Genomic DNA, 23,738 nt, shown 5'->3' with positions numbered 1-23,738 from the left:
GCTAGCTAAACCTCTCACTTGTATGAGTCGCATAAAATTATATTGACAACGATTTGCTAACAAAATAAACAGACATAAATATATTCATTAAAAAGACATTTTTTTATTGCATAAGATAAGTTTGTGATTGATCCTGTATGCTGAGTGTTATCAGTAATGCTCGGGGATCTTTTTTATTCTTCCTGCAGTGGACTGTACCTTTCACTATTTCACCTGAAAATTATGTAAAAAATAATTATAAATATGAAAAAGTATTCAAAAGGTGAGGAAAGAAAATGCAAATACACTACTGAGAATTCAGAATAATTTTGAGGTTTTAATTATTTCGAAAAATGAAACAGAATTTAAAAAAGGCAATAATTTAAATGGGCATTTTGAAATATTTTATATGAATTAAACAGGATTTTTCTTTAAAAAAGTAAAAATTAAAATCACATTAAATTTTAAAATGACGAAATGGCAATGATAAATGCAAGCAATAATTTCTGAATTTACAGTAACTTAAAACATTAATTTATGCTACTGAATATTTTTGTGCCTGTTTTATGATCATCAATACTAGATTGCAGTATTGGCCATTTAGTATAAGCTCACAAATGATAGGAGCAGCACATACAATAATGGGTGCATTGTTAATAGCCTCATTTAATTCAGTTATAACATGTTCTGCTTTTACTTTCAGCATTCAAAAAGGTTTATACATGTATAAGCCAGTTCCATGATTCTTACAAAAGTGAAAAGTTTTGTAAATGTTGTTGAAAATTTAAATCTTTTTATTTTTCATTAAATTTGTGTTTTTATGTGAATAACAAGTGAAAAGAGTTATTTTTACACAGCTAATATCTATTCATAAACTATAAAATTGAGAAAGGAAATGGTGAATATGTCAAAGCGACAACCACCCGACCACAGAGTAAACAACAGCCGAAGGCAATCAATGGGTCTTCAATGTAGCGAGAATTCCCGCACCCGTAGGTGTCCTTCAGCTGGCCCCTAAAATATGCATAATAGTACAGTGATAATGGACGTCATACTAACCTCCGAATTATACACAAGAAACTAAAATTTAAAATCATACAAGACTAACAAAGGCCAGAGGCTCCTGACTTGAGACAGGCGCAAAATTGCGGCGGGGTTAAACATGTTTATGAGATCTCAACCCTCCCCCTATACCTCTAGCCAATGTAGAAAAGTAAAAGAATAACAATACGCACATTAAAATTCAGTTCAAGAGAAGTCTGAGTCCGATGTCAAAAGATGTAACAAAGGAAAATAAATAAAATGACAATAATACATAAATAACAACAGACTACTAGCAGTTAACTGACATGCCAGCTCCAGACCTCAATTAAACTGATCGAAAGATTGTGTCTTCATCATATGAATATCAGGTACAATCCCTCCCGTTAGGGGTTTAGTATCATACTATCATAAAATATATGAGAAGAACATAACCCGTGTCATGCCAACAACTGTTTTTTTAGAAATAAATGTGTTTAGATCCGATGCAAAGACCCTATCAGTGAATCAATGTTAAAGCCAAAATATGCAATCTTTAATGACCTGACAACAGTATCGTAACTATATCCCCTTTTAATAAGTCTATTTAAAGGTTTTGTTAGTTTCTGAGGAGAATACTGACATTTTTGTGCTTTATAATGAATATTTCCATAAAATTTTGGATGTATAAGATGTCTGCATGTTGAGTTATATTTACGAATTATTTCCTTATACCGGTGATAAAATTTAGTAAATGTTTTGACCAGTTTGTGATATCAAAAACCCTGGTGTAATAATTTTTCAGTAATACATAAATTTCTCTCGCTAAAATGCCTTTCACTTACCTAAGGGCATTCATTTCTTAGTTTGTTTAATAGAGAAATATTTTCTTTCTCTAATACTTTGGCAAATAAACATGATCTGTATCCATTGGCATTGTTTAAAAAAAGAAGAAAAAAATAACAACTTTATAACATAATCTAATATGGGCAAATAGTTCAAAATCATGCTTATTAACTTTACCTTTTTGTACAGGTATGAATTTTTCTAACAGGAATACAGTCTGTTTCCAATGTGTTGGTGTTTCTTTGGGTCCAGTAGAAAACATAACCTGTATACAATAGAAATTCTGATATCAAAATACTGTTAAATAAAAGAAAAAGTTATCTCCTTTTTAAACTTTCTAAAAAATATTACCTAGCAAATACTCCACAAAATAAGTTTCCAATCTACACAAACCTATTGTTTGTTAAGGCCATCTCATATGCATGACATTCATATCGTATCTAACCCAGAGGTGGATCAATTGCTGATGTCTTAATGTCAAGTGGCAAATATTTGATGTTTCTTTTCATGAGATTCTTAATGTTTCTTTTGAATTTGTTTCTACAGATTTAAAAACCCTTGTCAAAGGGAATATCATTTGGTGAAGATCAAGATTCATCATAATTGTAAGGTTCTCAAAAACAGCAGAAAATTTGATCAGATCATTTTAATTGGAAGACTTTAATTAAACACAAAATTGCACTGAACTATGAACTTATTAAGTATAAATTTATCATTCAATTGCTTACCTTGTTGCCACAATTTCTATCAAAGTGAATATCAAAATAACCAATGACAGCAGTTATCTCCCCTTTTGTTGCCAATGACAACTGAAAGTCTTGTTTGAATTGTAAATCACCAAACTTACAAAGGCGGCAGTCTAATTCCTGAAAAATGAATAATTCTTAAATTCATCATTCTTCTTTTTATATTGAATATTGGTACATTTATATGAATAAAAAGGTGATTTTGGGAAAAGAAAAAGAACCATAAACCCAACAATAAACCTATTAAAGATAAAGAAGATTTAAAAAAAGAACAACAGGCAAGATAATGTAGCCGTGATAGCTAGTATAAAAAAGAAATTCAAGGAATGTTTAAAATGTTGATTGTTGATGAGGAACATTTAATTGCAGAAAGCAGAATTCAAAAATTCAAAAGTTTGAAAAAATGTGGCACAAAAACATGTGTCTTGCCTGCTATTGCTGCTGTAACACTTTTCAAAATTTTGCTCATGATAAACATAATAATGACTTTAAATTATTAAAATCATTTTTTATTATGTTCTGACATTTATTTTTTTAAAAGAAATCATTTGTTTGCAGCATGATCACTGAAACTTCTATATAAGACATCTGTCATTTTTGTTAACTCTTCAAAAATAGCAATAATAAATACATGCAATAATTTCAAAATTTACATACCATAGCTATTTTTGAGCTGCTCAAAATGAGTAAGGGAATTACAATGTTTGAAGTCACTGTTATTTTCTTTTGAATTTTAAAAATCAAGTGGTTAAAATTATGTCAACTTAAATACAAGAATGTTATCTAGACCTAACTAATCATAAACTGTTGATAAAAAATATGTCATACACAGCACAGGAAAAAATCAGAGGAACTACAAAGAAGTAAAATTAAAAATTTAAAACTGAAAGTTCCTAATCAAATGGCAAAATCAAATGATAAAACTCATCAAACAAATGGACAACAATATAGAGAAAATAGAAAATATTGCCTGCCAACATCAATAAATTCACAAAATTCATGTCGATACCAATCTTAAACCTATCTGTTGCTTTTCTAACCAAGATAACCCAGTTTTAACAAAGTTTAAATCATACTTAGATAGCATTAATGTCATTAATCAATGTATCACCAGAGAACCAAATATTATACATTTAAAATATCAAAAATATGGTAAACAAGAATGTGTCCCTAGTACACAGATGCCTTATTGGCACTATCATTTTGTATGTTCAGTGGACTGTAAAAATGGGGTAAAATTAGAAAGATCATATCACAGAGAATATGTCTACATTTGTACTAAGTTTGAAGTTGATTGGACTTCCAACTTCATCAAAAACTACCTCAACCAAAAACTTTAACCTGAGGTGGACCAACAGACCAACAGACCAAAGAACAAATGAACAGACACAAACCAGAAAAAATAATCCCCATAAATGGGGCATAAAAAATAACCAAATCTTATTTCAGAAAACATTATGGGTACGTTAAGTTTCATAATTACCTTAATAACAGCAGGTTCAGAAATAATTGTATCTGGTTTCACAATATCTACACTAGCTTCTTTTACAACATCAGCTTGCATACAACTCATTTTAAAACCATACACATTTTCCCAAAATGCAATGTGTTTATCATGGACATCTTTGTCATCAATGGCTACCAACTGAATGTTACATTTATCTGGATAAACTGGAGTAAAAGATAGATTTAACATAACAAATTTAAAACAATTATGATGTTGGTTTTTTTTTAAATAATTTATCATTTTAGAAGTCCTTAAAAATTACATGAATCAGTTTAGAAAATAAAACTATTTGCCTTCCTAAAGCTATTCTTTTCAAGCTTGCAAAACATGGGTATTATTCCTTTAGGCCTCACAGAGTATATTTCTCAATCTGGTACAGACTAGCAATACAACTGATTCTAACTGGTATTTTTTTTTTTCAAAGATAGAAACAGCTAGAGTAAAACTTGGCTAACTGGATTCTCTAAGAGCTGTATTTTATGTTCAGATTTAATTGATGGGTCAGGTCTGTTTTTTATACTTATAAATGCTGTACGGTTATCAAGCATTTCAACTTGTGTAAGATAAAATTGTTCCTTGTTTCTTTTTAGTTCATTATAAGAAAAATTTGTTTCAATTTGATAAGTGAACTTTCTACCAGAGTATATTTACCTGATCCATCTATTTTTAGATATTTGTCTCTTGCATACAACACAGAATCTAACATAGATTCAAACAGTAAGAAATATCCCATCCATTCTGATATTATAATGTCTACTTCTTCTACAGGAAGTTTTACATCCTCAATTCTGCCTTTTAATATAGTTATCTTGTCCTGAAGATTGTTTTCCCTGAGGAAACAAGGCAAAATCTGTTTACAGAGTTTTCTCTCAAATTTATGAATTGCAAAATACGAACAAAATGAGATGTTGAGTACACCTCAATGAGACAGCAACCCAATGACAAGAGTAACCAAAAATACACACAAAAGCACCCTGGGATGTGTTATTATATTTTTTTCTTCAAACAAATTGTGATTTAATAGGTATTTGATGGATCAATTGATTGTTGGTGTTAATCACAAATTTGTCTTTTACATGCAAGAGATATGGCTCTTTCTTAACACGGGTCAGCAATTTATCATCCCTTATGATGGACTTACATTGTTTCCCTAGACCATACTCATAAATGGGGTTAAAAAAAAAATTCAGTCTTTGAAATTTTCTCCACCTAGCGGAGATCAAACCAGGATTATTGTCCCCAAATATGGAGGCATTTAAAGTTGATTTTTTAATTCCTATTTCCATATTTGTCTGTATTCTTTGTAATATAAAGATGGCTGATGATAAAGTTTTAATACTTAAATTGATTTAGAAAATTGGTCAACTCTATAGTATGTAAGGATAACCTTACCTGACAATATCCATGGCTTGGTAAACAATATCCGATTGGTCAACAGCTATCACCTGTTTAGCTCCAGCACATACAGCAAACATGGACAGGATACCAGTTCCACATCCCACATCCAGGACAACTTTATCTTTAAATAGATCTTTGTTCTTGTACATAAAATCACGATAACCTTCTGTTCTAACTTTATCCTGCAAAAAAAAGCAAAAAGCAAAGGTTAACTCATTATTGCTATGACAACTAATATGAAACATTATTTAAAAGCACTGACAAACTCAGTCCACGTTTTAGCGCCTGTCCAAACTCAGGAGCCTCTGTTAGTCTTGTATGATTTTTAATTTAAGTTAATTCATATATTTTGAAGTTTAGTATGATGTCCATCGATCATCAATGAACTAGTATACATTTTTGTTAAGGGGCCAGATAAAACATGCCTTGGAGTGTGGGATTTTATTGCTTTGTAAAAGACCCATTGGTGGCCTTCGCCTGTTTTCCTTTCCTTGGTCGGGTTGTTGTCTCTTTCCCCAATTCCCCATTTCCATTCTCAGTTTGAGCCCTTATATAAAATCAATGATATGATAGAATAACATTGCTTTTTATCAACCTTTGGTATCTTTTAGATGCTATTTCTAAAGGTATGTTCAGTTGTGAAAATCGATTCATTGGTGTTCTAGATATTAAAATTCTTCAATTGCTTAAAACAAGCAAACATGTATAATATAGGTCAACTTTGCCTATCCTAATTATTTCATTGTTCCAGAATCTTAAGGATTATATTTACCAAAGTCAACAGAAATCTAATTCATCAAAACAAGAGTTTTTAGCATAAATAAAATTGAGAATGGAAATGGGGAATGTGTCAAAGAAACAACAACCCGACCATAGAAAAAAACAAACAGCAGAAGGTCACCAACAGGTCTACAATGCAGCAAGAAATTCCCGCACCCAGAGGCATCCTTTAGCTGGCCCCTAAACAAATATATATATTAGTTCAGTGATAATGGACGCCATACTAAACTCCAAATTATCAACAAGAAACTAAGATTAAAAATAATGCAAGACTAACAAAGGCCAAAGGCTACCCGACTTAGGACAGGCGCAAAAGTGTGGCGGGGTTAAACATCTTCATGAGATCTCAACCCTTCCCCTATAACTCTAGCCAATGTAAAAAGTAAACACATAACAATACACACATTAAAATTCAGTTCAAGAGAAGTCTGAGTCATATGTCAGAAGATGTAACCAAAGAAAATAAACAAAATGACAATAATACATAAATAACAACAGTGTAATATATAGAGAATAATACATGGCAAAATCCGTATCATATGTCGTATCATCCCGAGACATCAATATCAGCCCGAGGGCCCTTAGGCCCGAGGGATGATATTGGTCGAGGGTGATACGGCATGTGATACGGATTTTGCCATGTATTATACGCTTTATCATATATTTCAACAGAAGAGTTTTATATTATATGAACTGTTTTCTGATCCATAGCACTGGGTTACCTTCAGTTCTGCTTTTGTCTTGTTTCAAAGCTTTAAAATAACTGCTCAATTATTTATACAAAACACCTAGGTTACCTTACAATCTGTTGTTTTGAAAATATTTTGTTTATTATTGTATTATTGAGTGTTTTGTATTTTTTATAGTTGCATTTAGTGTGCCAAAAAAATGGTTGTAAAAACTTGATGTTCGTGACGTTACATACCAAACAATGACGTCATTAAAAAATTGACCCTTTTTTTTTTAATATTTTTTTTTTTTTTTTTAATGTTTTAAAAAAAAAAAAAATTTTAATAGAAAAAAAATTCTTCAGCAAAAAAAACCCAAAAAAAACTGACTTAAGTTTAAAAAAAAAAAAAAAAAAAAAAAGGTATGCGATACGGGTTTTACCATGCGATACGGGGTATGCGATACGGGTTTAGCCATGCGATACGGGGTATGCGATACAGGGTAGGTGATACAGACTGAAAAAAAGAACCTTTATTAGATATACAAAATAGCTGTATTTTGTACTAAATATATGATAAATATATATATATAAAAATCCTATATTTTTCTCATTTACAGTACAATTTCAGCTATAGTCCTATACCAATAGGATCATCAACAGTGGTAACAGTAAGAATACTGTGGATTCATTTATTTTTGTGTGTATCAATTTTCGTGGATTGCTGAAAACTTGCATATTTGTAGATATTTGAATTGTGGTTTTACCAATCTCTGTATACATCTAGCCTATTGAAAATATGTTATTCCTTGAAAATTATAATTCATGGTTCACCTGGGACAGCATCCCTAATGTGCCTAGAAATGAGGAACTCAAAAGTCATGTGTAAAGAAAAAATCTCTGTGTAGTGATATTGGACATGTTTCTATTTTTTAACAAATGACTGAACTTAAATATTTGTGGTGATTAGGAAAGTAGAGGAACATGGAATAAATGTGTAAAAACTATGGAGCTATTGAATGTGTTCAAAGTATTAAATTTTCAAAGACCTTATTGTGTTAAAAAGGGGATATTTTACCACAAGGAGCCGCATCACAAAAGGATGTTCGGGGTTTGCTAATTTATGGAAAAAGTAATCTCACTTTGTACCTTGAAAATTTAACCACATATGTGAAAATGTCACAGCTTCGAAACGAGCTATCATACATATCCAAGTTTAAGATATGGACTGAGCTACAGGAAAAAACTGTTACCATTACCGCCTATGAAAAAAAAAAATAAAGATATTGAGCCACCTGTACCAACGAAACCAACAAAAATTGGTATTCGAAGAATAATAATGAATCCACAGTACTTACTAATTGAGGGCAAACAATGACACTGCTTGTGAAATAGTTCAATCTCAGTTTTTGACTTTAAATGTAACACAATACAAAATTGTAGCTGTGGTCAAAACATTTTGCAGTATTTAAGATTTTCTTCTACATGATGTTCCTCCAGTATATATTGCCAACTACCTTTAACATATCTTCATGAATACTGAAATGAGCATAAGATCCGAAATACTCCTCATCTTCATCTTCTGTCAAGGTATGTACTGCACTCTCTGGTTTGATTGGTTCATTTGGCTGTGACATCACCAGATTCTGTACCATGGTTCTGTAAATATAAAGCTTATATTTCAACAATACTGACATTAAACCTAATTATGCATTTCAGAATTGTTGCATGGTTAACACAATTATTAAAACTGAAAATTTGTGATACACTGGAGATTTTTTTAATGAATGAGTTTCACCAGTCATCCAGTGGCACAAATTCAAAAGTTGTCTATTTTTAAAAATGTTTCAAATTGGGAATTATAACACTTCCAAAGTTTGTACTACATGGACATTATTATCAGTAGTTTCTAATGTAGTTAAAAATTCTGAGAGTTTTTAATTTTGTAAAAAGATAGTTTGTGTGTTGGTTATTGAGCAATTACAAAACATCCTCATGTCAATAATGAAGCAATGCATTTTTAGGGGCCAGCTGAAGGACACCTACGGGTGCGGGAATTCTCGCTACATTGAAGACCCATTGGTTGCCTTCGGCTGTTGTCTGCTTTATGGTCGGGTGGTTGTCGATTTGACATATTCACCATTTCCTTTCTCAATTTTATTGTTTAATTTTTATTCAAACAAATCACTCAGTTCCCACTTGAAATTCTGAACTGGATGTGATACAGCTTATTAGAGATTATGTTTTTTTCTCAGCCTATTTGTGACAGTTTTATGTTAAATTCATTTCATGTGTATACTGATTGATATTCTGGTCTGAGAACACAGTTATCCTCCTTTGATTTTCATGGATTCATAAACCATGCGCTTTTGCTGTCAATATAATATTTTGTAATAAGGGTTTTGTATTATCACCAATGTAAATTTTCGTCTGTTGTTTTTATAAGAAAAAGAAAGTTTACCTCATTTTCTGAAGGTCATGTAAAGCCCTCTGTAATTCAGTTTCTGCAGATTCTGCTCTCTCATTGGCTCCTTGTAACTTCAAACAGAGGCTTTGATATTCAGATGGTGTCATGACAACAGGTGTTTGTTGTTTATGTCCCTGTTCCATGCCATTGGAGTCTTCACTCTTTTCTCCATTTTGTACATCTTTCCCAACTTTCTGACTGATGAAATATTCAATATCTGAAAAAAGAGTGTTATTAAATGGATTATTTAAGTTTATGTATGCCCAATTAAAAAATAAATGTTGGCAATGAGATGGCACTTTATATTACCACACAATGCATAAAATTATGTCCTATATTAATGTATAAAAACATTTTCAGATTTTTAAAAACAACCATAATCAATAAGCACCTTCTGATCTCTATGAATAAAATGGTTTTTTTTAATAGACCATAGGTTGTTGATGCCTTTTTTTGGTCTATTCTATTATTAATACAGTATATGATTTTGCTAACTATCAAACCAGCATCAATACAGGCTTACTACAAAATGAGAAAGACCCATAATGCATCTACATACACAAACCTGTAACACAGGGTGATTCATTAACATTCACTTATGATTGGGTGATTCACTCTAAAATCTCTCTTTGTATAATCATATACCAAAGATAATACTGTAAATTCAGAAATTATTGCTTTGTTTTTAATATTGCGAGTAATAATGGCAATAATTAAAACTCACATTATTGAAATTTTTTATATGAATCAAACAGATTTTTTCGGAATATTGCAAAAATTAAAATCCCATTTTAATCTTAAATGACAAAATCGCAATAACAAATACACGCTATAATTTCTGAATTTACAATATATGAAATTGTAGTAAATCAGATTATTTTTTATGAAGCAAGATTCCTCCAATCTGTTAATTACCCTGCTGTAGAAGCACCTCATTTCAGCAAATCTGTTTTACACCCAGGGATAAAAACTGAGAAATATTTCACTTTAATTTGTATTACCATATTGGAGAAGTCCATCTTCCATGTTGTGTGGCTTAAGGTAATCATCTGAGTCCCACAGTGGCTTGTCTCCTTTCAATTGTGTAATTTCAAGAGATGTTGGTTTCTGTAAGAAATTTAGCATGTCCAATTGAAAACTGTTACATGGTCAAAATTATAAAACAAATCTATTGATATTTCCACATTATCCCTTATATTCACCCCAACATTTCCCCCAAATTTTCTTAAATTGCAGGTGTTGTCTCCCATTTAGATTGTTTACTTTATTTGTGTCCTACACACTAATGGCGTACAAGGGCAGTAAGTATGTAAGTAAACTTGTTTACAAAAAGTGGGAAAAGTTTGTTTTTGTCCAACATAATAACAATAATACAATAATATATATTTACCCCGAATTTCTTAGATTGTAGGAGTTATCCCCCATTGAAATAGTTTTAAAAATGTGAAAAACAGTTATATTAGGATCTGATTATGAGCTAAAAGGATGTTATTTGTTATGCAAATATATACAAATACACCCTTCAAGCTACCTCTTTATGATAAAATATCATACATTTTTTGCATTTTGACCCAAGGAATTGTTTTTAAGCAAAGACGGAAATGACTATGGAACACAATGAACAAAATATAAAGATTCAGTGAAAGTGTTGTGGATTTTAAAACAATAAATGAAATCACAAATTGTTATAATTTACTATATAAAAATACTTAGGTACTATCTTTTCCTATTTAAAATTGTCCCAAAAAATATTTATATAAACCTTTTGGTTCCAAAATACAAACGTTTAAAGCAGGGTCACATCTGTGTATTGTTGAAAGGTTTTAGTTTCCCTTAAGATATGTTCTGTTCATTTTGTGGTTGTTTTGCTATCTCATTTACACATAATTTTCCACATTTAACTAATTAAAATCTTGATAAATATAAAAGAGGATGCTATTAAGATAGGTTCTCAATATTTCACAGGCAGATTACTTTAATAATTTATCAATTTTATCCTGTCCACTATTAACAATTCGTCATTTAGTGCATCAATAACCAAATACAATATGGCAAAACATTGAGATATTTACACCTGTGTTTCTAATCTTTTTATTTGAATAATACATTTTCAGATGAAAAACTACTTTTGAGGAATTTGAAAATTTCTTTTTTATCAATGAGCTTATATAAACAGTGTATAATTAAGACAGCAAGCTTTACCTTTGACCTGATATAGTTGATCATTTTGATATACTGTATACAATCTAACTTCCATTTTCTTCCAATGTCTATGATGTTGAAAAAGTGTTCCTTTTCACAATGTGTAAATACTTCATCTACAGAAGAAAATATCTGATCACAAAACAAACATTGATTTTCCTCTGGACTTTCCTCTCCATCTCCATCCCATACGTCATCATCATCATCTTCAATTTCATCGATGTCTTTGTCTTCCTCATAGTCGATCAGCTGACCTTCATAGTCTTCAAACTGACCTTCACAGTCTGCAAAATCTGTCAAAAAAGAATAAAATTGAGTATGGAAATGGGGAATGTGTCAAAGAGACAGGAACCTGACCATAGAAAAGACAACAGCAGAAGGTCACCAGCAGGTCTTCAATGTAGCGAGAAATTCCGACATCCAAAAGGCGTCCTTCAGCTGGCCCCTAAACAAACATATACTTGTTTGACAGTGATAATGAAATTTCTTTTGAACATTAAGATCAAGTACATGTTTGCATCATAATTTATCTACAAGTAGATTAAAAGTCATATACTGTGGATTCATTATTATTCATTAGAAACCAATATTCTTGGATTTTGTGGTTACCTTGGAACCACGAATTACAATGTCCAATGAATTCCAAATTTTAAATAGGTAAGTATGCAGACTTTGGCAATGCTACAAAATCAAATATCCAAGAAAATGAAAAATATCCTCAATCAACGAAAATTGGTACCCAAGAAAAATAAATTAATCCACAGTACCAGAAAGAATACATCCATTTGAATAATTGAACTAGTTTTTTGTCTTTGACTTTAAACCTTACAGGGCTTTCAAAACAGCCATGTTAACTTTGTGTTTATGTTAGATGTATTTCTATTTGTATCCATCTGATGAGTGAAGTTTTTTTCAACTGATGTTTATAGTTCCAACTTATGCTGTACTTTTATACCACTGTCCCATGTTAAGGGAGGGGTGGGAAATCAGTTAACCTGCTAACATTCTGTATGTGCCTGTCCCAAGTCAGGAGCCTGTAATTTAGTGGTTTTTGTATGTTGTTGAGTTATATATGTTGTGTACAAGTTGTAATGTTGTACAAATTACAATTTGTACAGAATTTTTGTACAAGTTATCAGTGTTTTATGTCCTGCTGAACAAAAATTGATGATGCAAGCACACAGTCTTTTGCTCCGCATATTTCTGTCAATTTTTCACAACTTCATGATACAGTCTAATACGGAGCATTAATACAAAAACATTATCAGACCTCACAAAGATTTTGTAGAGATATGAATACGGTATAAGGAAAAAAATAAAATAAGAATTTAAACCATTCAGGTATCCTTATTTCCAGTTTGAACGCAAGGAGAATAGCACTAAATGTTAGGTTGCCGTATATTTTTTTGAATTTAAAACATTACACTGGTACATTTTATAAGTTAAACCTATATATCCTGTTGCAAGAAGGTAGGTGTAAAAAAACTTATAACTTGTACAAAAACCCTGTACAAATTATAATTTGTACAAACTTACATCTTGTACACAACATATACATATATGTTTTTTTCTGGGATTTTTGTCATTTGGTCTCTTGTAAAGAGTTGTCTCATTGGCAATCATGCCACATCTTCTTTTCTGTTTCTACAGTTTTTTTAATTCCACATCATTTAAAATCAATTGGATAGTTGTCTCATTGGCCATTAATCATTTCACATTTATTTATGTTTACTCCCTTACAGTGTACAGACAGATCAATTTGTAATATATATAATTTTTTTTAATTTGATGAAACTATAAAGATTATCAGTCATAGACTTAATACAGATTATAAATAAATAAGCAATTATCTGAGAACCCCTGAAAATAGTAGTTTTTACCAAATTATAAACATGTTATAATTTCCATTCTAAAAAGAAGAAAAAAACATAGTATGAAATAGATTTCGGTCAAACATTTGTCAAATGAGTTTAATTTCTTGAAATTCTCAGAAACATGAATCCTATGGATTTCCTGTAAAATTCTGAGTCAATATCATGTGCAAGCAACATGAGCAAAGAAATAAAAAAATATTGGTTAAAGATACAGTCAGGACTTTTTAATTTTAGATCTCACTGGTTTTTAAATAATAGTGAAGGGAGGACTTGGATACATTTCTGTCAAGCTTGTCCAGCTTGTTTGCAAGTTGTATACTGTCTTTTCTCTTTCCTATTAAAAGTTGGATCCGGAACTATCCATTGAAAATATTGAAATGAATACATTTTAAAGCAGATATACGGCGAGCAGCTATATAAGCAATTAACGATTCAAGAAATTTAAATTCTAATGGGAATAACACTTCCCTATTTTAAATGAAGTAAATAGCACTGAGTTCTATTAAAAGAGAGTTAAATTAAACTGACTCTCAGACAGTGTAACTGTATGCTATTTTTAAGGGCAGGAACAAGGGCCATGGATTAGTTTTTTAAGGGCTGGAAAAAGGGCCATGGTTAAGTAACTTTAAGGGTAATTAGTTTTACGTGTAGGCATGAGTTACATGTATAGCAGTGTGTCCCATTATCTAGTCCAATTTGGCAAATAATAATGACTTCTTGAAAGGCTATTTTATTTATTTGCTTTGACGCCTTACTCATGTTACTGCGAAGTCTAGGCATAAAATATAACATAGCCTTTCAAGATGTTGGAGAAACCATTATCTAGTAGAATTGAAACAGCACTTTATTAGCTATGCTAGCCGCATACACCCTTATAAAAGCTCATTTGTAAGAAAGGAAGCTAACAACGCCAGGTATACCAGATTCAAATATCACTTTTTTAAACTGCATGATATGTACAAATACAATGAAGTACAGCTATTAATTTTGAGATAAACATATTATGCTCATGCCAAGGGCATGATGGGTTACAAAATTTGTAGTCCAAATAATTATGACGTCTTGGAAGGCTATTTTATTTTTTTGCTTTGACCCCTTCCTGCCTTATGGAAGGTATCAAAGAAAAAAAATATAATAGCCTTTCAAGATGTCATATTATTATTTGGGCTGTCACGGAATAGAAGTTCCTTCATAATATAAGTTCCAAATGGAAAAACTATTCTGGAATATTATTTCCAAAGGAATAAATATTACAGTAGATGTTCCTAACGGAATAAATATTATAGAATATTTGTTCCAACAGGTACATGTACATGATGTATTATGACATTGTTTATAATAAAGTTTCCACTGGAACTTCTGTTAGGTGGAACAAATATACGTTGACAGGACTACAAAATTTGCACCCTACAAATTGCCTGTTTAGAAGAAATACTTAGACAGGGGAAATGTTTTAAAAAGATACGAAGAGACAACGTCATACTCTGCTATTGCATGACATGTATGGTTTGCACTGTTAAGTACAAAGGAGAAACTAGTCTACATTAGTGATAATTATTTTACAAGAGAGGATCATTTACAAGAGAGATTACTCTGTCATCACGACAAAATTGAAGATTGAAGACTGTTGCAGGAGTTAATAAATTTCTAAGGATAGCCACTGGCATTGCAAAGGGGTTGGGTCTCTCAAAAACAAAGCAAATAAGGCCGATATGGCAAATGTTACACTAGTAATTTTGGTCATAAGTTATTCTTGTTAGTAAAGCTTTAGATAATAAATTACTGTCATGCCGTAATTTACTATTTAAAACATATTCTTCCCACGTGTTTACCTGCCATAGTTTTGTTTATGTTTTTATGACTAGTGAATGGAAAAATCCCGAGAAGATCCAAGTGCATCTTCCGTAACGTGTAGATTTCGCCACGTTTTAAAAGTCACTTTCATATGTTGACTACAGATGACACTGGTATGAATTAGTTTGGCTTTATTATATTTGTGAAGGTATATATACGTTAACAGTTAACATTTACCTGCATTTTTTTGCAATTTTCTTCATAAAGATAATAAGTGTGGACACACTCAAATGTCTCTGTCATTCCCTTTAAAAATTAGTCCAAATAATTATAATAAAATTGAAAATGGAAATGGGGAATGTGTCAAAGAGACAACAACTCGACCAAATATAAAAACTACAGCAGAAGGTCACCAACAGGTCTTCTATGTAGGAAGGCGTCCCAGAAAAATAATAAATAGCCTTGCCAGACGTCATAATTATTTGGACTATTTAAAAATAGTCTTAAGTAGCTTTAGTTTGGGGAAACAAAAGGTTCAGAGGAGTTAGTAGCTTTAGGGAAACAAAGTTGCATTGAATTTTGTAAAGTATTATCTAAGTTTTGAACCTGGAATTAGCCTTTTTCTTAGTCTATTGGTTAACGTCCAGTGGCAAATAGTGCATGCATGTTCAGGACGATTTTTAGTAAATGAAACTTTCAATAACATGGGGACTACTAACATCTGAGCTATTCTTTTGAATAGATTAACCAAATTTTATATAAAATAATCAAATGTTGTATGATCCAATGCAACACTAGTGTGATGTGAAAGCTCAACCCTCCCCTAACCTTGGACAGGGGAGTAAAAGCACAAGGTCATAATTAGATTTATCTCAAAAGACCTGTACAAGGCACACAAACAACATAAAAACATAAGACATAAAGCACTGATAAAAAATTAATTGCAGAAAGCTAAAATTTTACAACATGTTCTTCCATTTTAAAGTCTCATTCAGTGCACATCCGACAGATTTAGTGTAAAGATCTCAGAAACAGTCATGGAGAAACGCATGATCTTGTAATTTTCCAACATGACCAAATTATGCATAAATAGTATTAACCTGTATGCAGGATCATGAGTTCTCAAAATGGTGAAAATTGCAATATTTGATGGACTACAATTTTACACTGCTTTCATTTGTTCTTCAACCTGACAGTTTCTTGGTTCATGATCTTTAAGATGAGACCAAGAACTGGATCAAGACTTATAGATGAAGATTCTACCATAATTCTACACTGTAAAATGTTACTCTTAGACAAATTGAAAATTTCTCTAACACCACACTGCCCCAAGGCCTATACTCTTGACCTTCATTATAAATGATACACATATTTTTCTGGTATGACAGTCAAATATTAGCTATGCCAGAGTGTTTCATACTATGTGCTCATAATTCAATCATGATGTATATATTTCAGATTTCCCATAACTGATTTTATTGTTTGTGCCTCAAGTATTAAGATGGATTATTCAGGAAAACTACCTACTTATGTGTTTCAGTATGTTCTGCCTCATTGTACAGAAAATAAACTTGTAAATTCTGCAATTGATAAAAGAAGTCAAGACCTGATCATAACAGAATTCATACCTCAATCAGACGGAACAAATAAAATTATCAGGAATGCAGTTCAATTGTCAAAGGAGATAACTAGCAAGAGAATTATTGGTCAGCCAATTTGTATTGGTTGTAAAGGAAGTTTTTATGTTTTTCAATTTATTTGTACAACAGTTTCACACATACAATTTTTCTGTGTGGACATAGAAGACAAATCAGTAAATGTATTTAAGGATTCTGTGTGTTATTTTAGTCGTGATATAATGACTGTGGCACCAATAGAGTGTCACATCAGTACAGACAAGAAGCATATTTTACTAAGACTGCCACAAGCTGTACTAAAATTGAATAGATATGCAAACATTCTCTTGACAGTTAATGGTGAAATGTGTAATATTATCAAGTCAAAGCTTCATGACAAGAAATACACCTGCATTAGATTTCTTCCACACTATCCAAGTCAACTTTTAATGGTAGAATTTAATAATATTTCAACGAAATGTCATCTACGAATATATGACATGACAACACAAGAATTAAAAGCTGTCAAAGATCATTGTATAAATACATTCAGCATTGGTAATATTGATAGAGATTACAGTGCAGACAGCTTCTCTGAAGAAAATACAGTTATGTCCCTTTGTCAGACATCTCTATTGTATGATAGAACTTGTGATTTAATAATTCTAACTTGTTTTCCTACAGCTAACACCTTTGTTGCAGTATTTGGTTTTAGAGCAGAGACCTTAGAGGCAACGTTTTCATTTAAAATCAATGTAAATTTAAAGTGCAACAAAACAAATGTACTGGAAAAAAGTATATTTTCTACAGAAATGTCGAAATGCAGTACTGTGGTGAATGTGTATAGGCTGTACAAATCTCAACATAATAGTGATTTAATTCAGCAGACAGTAACATCTGTTAAACTACCAGTTGTGCTCAATTTGAAATTCCAAGTCAGGGCTGTAATACTTCAACACTTTACAGGAGACAAATTTCAACTTGTGCTAGATGCATTACCCAAACCATTAAAGACCTATATTTTACTTGGTTATAATGAAACAGTATGAAAATTTTTGACATGAATCTTATCAGTATAGTTATCTTCCTTGTTATTATCATATCTCCAGAACTTTGTATCTTCAAAATCAAATTGTGCTTCTATGCAATTTACATATGATTTTAGCTTCAGCTGTCAAATAAATAAAGACATTTTGCTCATTGGTGAAGGGTATATGATAATCTTTTAATCCCTGTACTAATTGATGGTCCTACATTTGTTCTCAGTGGTGTCAGTTGTTGATGGTCAGTGTGGTCTTTTGATCTGTATTAAGCTTAATTGCACATTTCCTTTGCAACAATGTGAAATACTTATTTGATATACCATATGAAATTTCTTGAATTTATTTTCTCATCAGAGGTAACTGAAATCTAAAAACTCGACCTCTGAACACTAAGAATAAATCAGGACACCAAACCAGTAAGCAATACCTGTGATAAAATATAAAGATAATATACCTTTGTTGTTTAGAAATCTCAGAAGAGTACCCAACTAATTCTGCTCTACAATGTCTAAATCAATGTTTTACCTATTTTTATACCATCAAGCTACCAGCTGATCAGCTCTTTTATCCAGAGAATGCAATAAAATCCTGCCTTCTTAGTATATTTTATTTCATTAGTTTTGTCATGTATTAACAGAAAGTTTTTTGTTATTTGGAATATTCAGTTTGAATTGCAGATCTTTGATTGTACATGTATTTGTTTAATAAACTCACACCTCTTATAGTCTTGAGATACCTCAGAGTTTGACTTATTGCATTAACCTGTGTTTTGTTGAAAACGTTGCCCACTAGATGTCTTTTCTTATATCTATTGTTTTGGTTGCTGCTGTGACGTGCTGTCATATATACCCACATCTTTTATTTATATTAAATTAGCCAACCTTTTCTGTCATTTTTCATACAAGCTGCATCATATAATCAAAGCGCGAAAGCGCTGTAAAGGCAGTTAATTACAGGTTGTGTGTATTTCTAGTCCAGTTATATCATTATCTTCCATAGAACAGAGGTGGTTTGTAGAATTTAAGATTTAGAGTTCTTTTGTACGTTAGTTCACCTATACATGTACCTATAGTCTACTGTTTACAGTATATTTTCTGTGCCTCGCCATGAAATGCATTTTTAGCCATGGCCTTGTCAGTTTGCTTTAAATTTATGAGTTTGACTGTCCCTTTAGTGTCTTTCGTCCCTCTTCTTTAGACATATAAGAACTTTTCCTTTTCAATATAAAATGGACTATTTTTAATTATTGATTGTATACGCATATTCTATGACTCCCATAAAAAAATAGTTCACAAAGATTGACTAGTCTCTGTACTGTGTGTATAGCAAGAACATCAAGTAACATAATGGTAAATGTACATAGTAACATGTCAACTTTTTTAATGACCATACCGGCCAACTGTCAGTATTTGCAGAGTATTTCCCCCATCGAGCTCGAGGCTCCCAAATGGAAATTTTGTAAGAGCAATTTTGTCGACTATTTAAAGAAAACAATTAATTCAACAATGGCTATAAGCTTGTTAATGCAAGAAGAAGCCAAAAACCACATTAGAATATATTTGAAGGGAATCCATGACAATCGCCCCATTAGCAAATAGCCCCACTTTTTCACTAACTCGCCCCACTTTAAAACTAGAGGCTCTAAAGAGCCTGTGTCGCTCACCTTGGTCTATGTGAATATTAAACAAAGGAAGCAGATTGAAAATTGACTACAAAGGTCAATAACTCCTAGAGGGTCAATTGACCATTTCGTTCATGTTGACTTATTTGTAGATCTTACTTTGCTGAACATTATTGCTGTTTACAGTTTACCTATATCTATAATAATATTCAATATAATAACCAAAAGCAGCAAAATTTCCTTACAATTACCAATTCAGGGGCCGCAACCCAAAAACAGGTTGTCCAATTCATCTGAAAATTTCAGAGCAGATAGATCTTGAGCTGATTAACAATTTTACTTCATGTCAGATTTTCTCTAAATTATTTGGTTTTTGAGTTATAAGCCAAAAACTGCATTTTACCCCTATGTTCTATTTTTAGCTGTGGCGGCCATCTTGGTTTGATGGCCAGGTCACCGGACACATTTTTTAAACAAGAAACCCCAAAGATGATTGTGGCCAAGTTTGGATCAATTTGGCACAGCAGTTTCAGAGAAGAAGATTTTAGTAAAAGATAAATAAAATGGTTAAAAATTGACTTTAAAGGGCAATAACTCCTAAAGAGGTCAACTGACCATTTTGGTCATGTTGACTTATTTGTAAATCTGACCTTGCTGAACATTATTGCTGTTTACAGTTTACCTATATCTATAATAATATTCAATATAATAACCAAAAACAGCAAAATTTCCTTAAAATTACCAATTCAGGGGCCTCAACCCAAAAACAAGTTGTCCAATTCATCTGAAAATTTCAGGGCAGATAGATCTTTACCAAATTAACAATTTTACCCAATGTCAGATTTGCTCTAAATGCTTTGGTTTTTGAGTTATAAGCCAAAAACTGCATTTTACCCCTATGTTCTATTTATAGCCATGGCGGTCATCTTGGTTATTTGGCGGGGTCATCGAACACAATTTTTAAACTAGATACCCCAATGATGATTGTGGCCAAATTTCAAATAATTTGGCCCAGCAGTTTCAGAAGAGAAGATTTTTCTAAAAGATTACTAAGATTTACGAAAAATGGTTAAAAATTGACTATAAAGGGCAATAACTCCTAAAGTGGTCAACTGATCATTTTGGTCATGTTGACTTATTTGTAGATCTTACTTTGCTGAACATTATTGCTTTTTACAGTTTATCTCTATCTAAAATAATATTCAAGATAATAACCAAAAACAACAAAATTTCCTTAAAATGACCAATTCAGGGGCAGCAACCTAACAACGGAATGTCAGATTCATCTGAAAATTTCAGGGCAGATAGATCTTAACCTGATTAACAATATTACCCCATGTCAGATTTGCCCTAAATGCTTTGGTTTTTGAGTTATAAGCCAAAAACTGCATTTTACCCCTATGTTCTATTTATAGTCATGGCGGCCATCTTGGTTAGTTGGCGGGGTCACCGGACACAATTTTTAAACTAGATACCCCAATGATGATTGTGGCCAAGTTTGGTTAAATTTGGCCCAGTAGTTTCAGAGGAGAAGATTTTTGTAAAAGTTAACGCAGGACGACGACGCCGGACGCCAAGTGATGAGAAAAGCTCACTTGGCCCTTTGGGCCAGGTGAGCTAAAAAAACCTGCCCCAACCTGGATTACCAAATCACCCCACTTGTGAACTGTGTTAAATCCCGTTAATATTACTCCTGCCAACTCGCCCCACCTAATAGAAAACGATAATATCTAGATAAATATATTATTAACCAGGAAGAATTTAGTAATGCCAACTCGGCCCACTTATGTAAAAAGATGTTATCCTATTGTATATAAGTTAAATTCTGTTAATATAACTCTTGCCAACTGGTCCCACCTAATGGAAATCGGTGAAATCTAGATAAATATATTATTAACCAGGATGAATTTAGTAATGCCAACTCGCCCCACGTATGGAAAAAGATGTTATCCCATTGAATATAAGTTCAATTCCTTATATTGCATTATGATACAATTAACAGGTTTCTTTTCAATTGTTATGCAAATAACTAAGCTTCAAAACTTACATTTATTCTTCAGTATATATCAATAATAGTAATTAAATTAATTTTCGGTTTGTTTGTATTCTGTGTAGATTAGTTTTCATTAAAGTGGTGCGAGTTTTTATTTTTAATTATATATATATATATATTAATCTAAAAATTACCGTTTTTTTATAAGTAGGGTGAGTTGGCAGGAGTAATATTAAACAGGGTTCTCGCTAAGGCGAATCCATGAGTCCTGGACTCAACAAAATCTGTCTGGACTCACCATTTTCAAAACATGTGGGTCCACAAATACATCAATATTGAAATATTTTGTATAAACTGAACACAGTTACCATGACTCACCGTGGCCAAAAATGACGAGTCCCTGGACTCGCCTTCAAAAATCCTTAGTGAGAACCCTGATTTAAAATGATTTAACCAATTTCACATGTGGGGCGAGTTGGCAGGAGTAATATTAAACATGATTTAACCAATTTCACATGTGGGGTGATTTGATAAATCAGTTTGTGGTGTTTTTTTAAAAAGTGGGCCGATTAGCCAGTGGGGCGACTTGTCCTGCTTCCATTTGAAGGCCCCCTTGAAGGTTTTGTATGACTATAGGAACCATCTTTCACGTAAAACCCCCATGTGCATTTTGAAAAGTTGGCAGATATGTTTCTTACTCCAGGCAAAATCTACCGGTATGAATGAAAAAGAAGTTTTCAATTAAGGCTCTGTGGCCATAACAGCTGTCTCATTAGCATTTTAACCACTTCCCATATTTGCAATTAAAACAATAGAAGAATATTATTCAACGCAAAAACAAAACTTACTTGTAAATATGAAATTCTCTTTACGGTAGGAGTTTTTCTCCTTGTTTGAGATTGTACAGTAGTACCTGTAACTGCTTATACCTATTTCTTATTCACTTTTGCTTGATAAACTCACTAAATATCATATACATTGTACCACATCTCCTTATTTTTATATGCATTCCAATAACATGAACAATTGTAATTCAATTCTATATACCAAAGCAAAATGAACTGCACCACTTTCATTCACTAGTATGCATCTTTTGGCAAAATACAAGACTTTGTTCTTAGATGACACAATTAATATAATATATATTTATTGATAAAAAAATAAAATTTGGTATACAACTCTTTAACGGTATAAAAAAAAAGCACAGCTGTGTCATAAATTGTGAAATTTGTGCTGAAAACATAGACATTGATGGTATTTGAGTAATTCCATATGTGAAGCACAACATTAGCTCGTCAGTTGGTGGTGGACAGTTATAGTTCCTTTCTGCAGGCTAGGATGAATGACTTTTTCAGGAAAACCAATTTCACAAATCAAAACTTTCCTCTAGCATGTCTAGATTTCTCCTACAATATTCATCCAGTTTAGTTCTTTTGTTTTAATTGGACACCGTCCTGATTTTTAATTTTGCAAACCATTCAGTCTCTCGCTTGCAAATGGTGCATGAAAATAGGATGGGTATGGCAGTAGACAAGTCTCTTTAAAGTGGGTTTGTGCCCTGAAAAAAAGTTTTATAACTTAAGTTTAATTGAAACTTGTGCAACACATATACCTAAATAACTATATAACATAGAAGAGAGCATCATTCGTGTCAATGTTTTGTTCCTGTTTACATTGTCATTGATATTTTTTCAGAAAGCCTGAGGCATAGCTCATGAATTCCTGTCATTAGACATTACATCCTAAATTAACATAATTACTGCTAGAATGATTATCAGTATGATATACGTACACTATCATTGTACAGCCCAAGTCATCAGTATATATAATTGTTGCATTCATTCACTCCTGTGTTCAGTCGTTCAAAAATTTCTAAACATCAACAAATGAACTTTAATAACAACAAGAAAACACTAGAAAAGACCCGTGTTTAAGTGTATTTGAAAGAGAAATAAATCTGGTTAAACGATGTAAAAAGGAGAAATATATCTGGTTAAACGATGTATAAAGGGGGAAAAAATGTAGATATTGCATTACGATGCGTTCTACCTAATAGCACGTGGATATGTGTTTACATATTTAGACTTGACCCAGTATGACCCGTACCTTGTACGTCACCGCCGTCGTTTAAACACTTGACTACAGTCGTGTATAAGCTAGACAATAAAAAGCTTAAGCCTGTACT

At 32.0% G+C, this 23,738-nt stretch overlaps 2 protein-coding genes across 2 annotated transcripts; one reads left to right on the top strand and one right to left on the bottom strand.

The window, feature by feature from the left end:
* Positions 1 to 83: 83 nt before the first annotated feature.
* LOC134686878 (protein arginine N-methyltransferase 3-like) lies at positions 84 to 15,408 on the bottom strand. The gene is made up of 11 exons (XM_063546702.1): positions 15,319 to 15,408; positions 11,613 to 11,905; positions 10,412 to 10,517; positions 9,405 to 9,627; positions 8,461 to 8,602; positions 5,491 to 5,678; positions 4,750 to 4,928; positions 4,075 to 4,262; positions 2,574 to 2,711; positions 2,023 to 2,110; positions 84 to 213 (listed from the first exon to the last, which is right to left on the bottom strand). Exons 1-11 carry the CDS (start codon positions 15,383 to 15,385, stop codon positions 104 to 106), a joined length of 1,722 nt encoding a protein of 573 aa, XP_063402772.1. The 5' UTR covers positions 15,386 to 15,408; the 3' UTR covers positions 84 to 103.
* On the top strand, positions 15,380 to 18,755 carry LOC134686879 (uncharacterized). The gene is made up of 2 exons (XM_063546704.1): positions 15,380 to 15,453; positions 16,739 to 18,755. Exon 2 carries the CDS (start codon positions 16,782 to 16,784, stop codon positions 17,943 to 17,945), a length of 1,164 nt encoding a protein of 387 aa, XP_063402774.1. The 5' UTR covers positions 15,380 to 15,453; positions 16,739 to 16,781; the 3' UTR covers positions 17,946 to 18,755.
* The last annotated feature ends 4,983 nt before the right edge of the window (positions 18,756 to 23,738 follow it).

The sequence above is a fragment of the Mytilus trossulus genome, chromosome 10 (assembly GCF_036588685.1).
Source record: "Mytilus trossulus isolate FHL-02 chromosome 10, PNRI_Mtr1.1.1.hap1, whole genome shotgun sequence".
NCBI classification, from domain to species: Eukaryota; Metazoa; Mollusca; class Bivalvia; order Mytilida; family Mytilidae; genus Mytilus; species Mytilus trossulus.
Note: the sequence above shows the minus strand (reverse complement) of the source record. Positions and strands in the feature narration are given on the sequence as shown.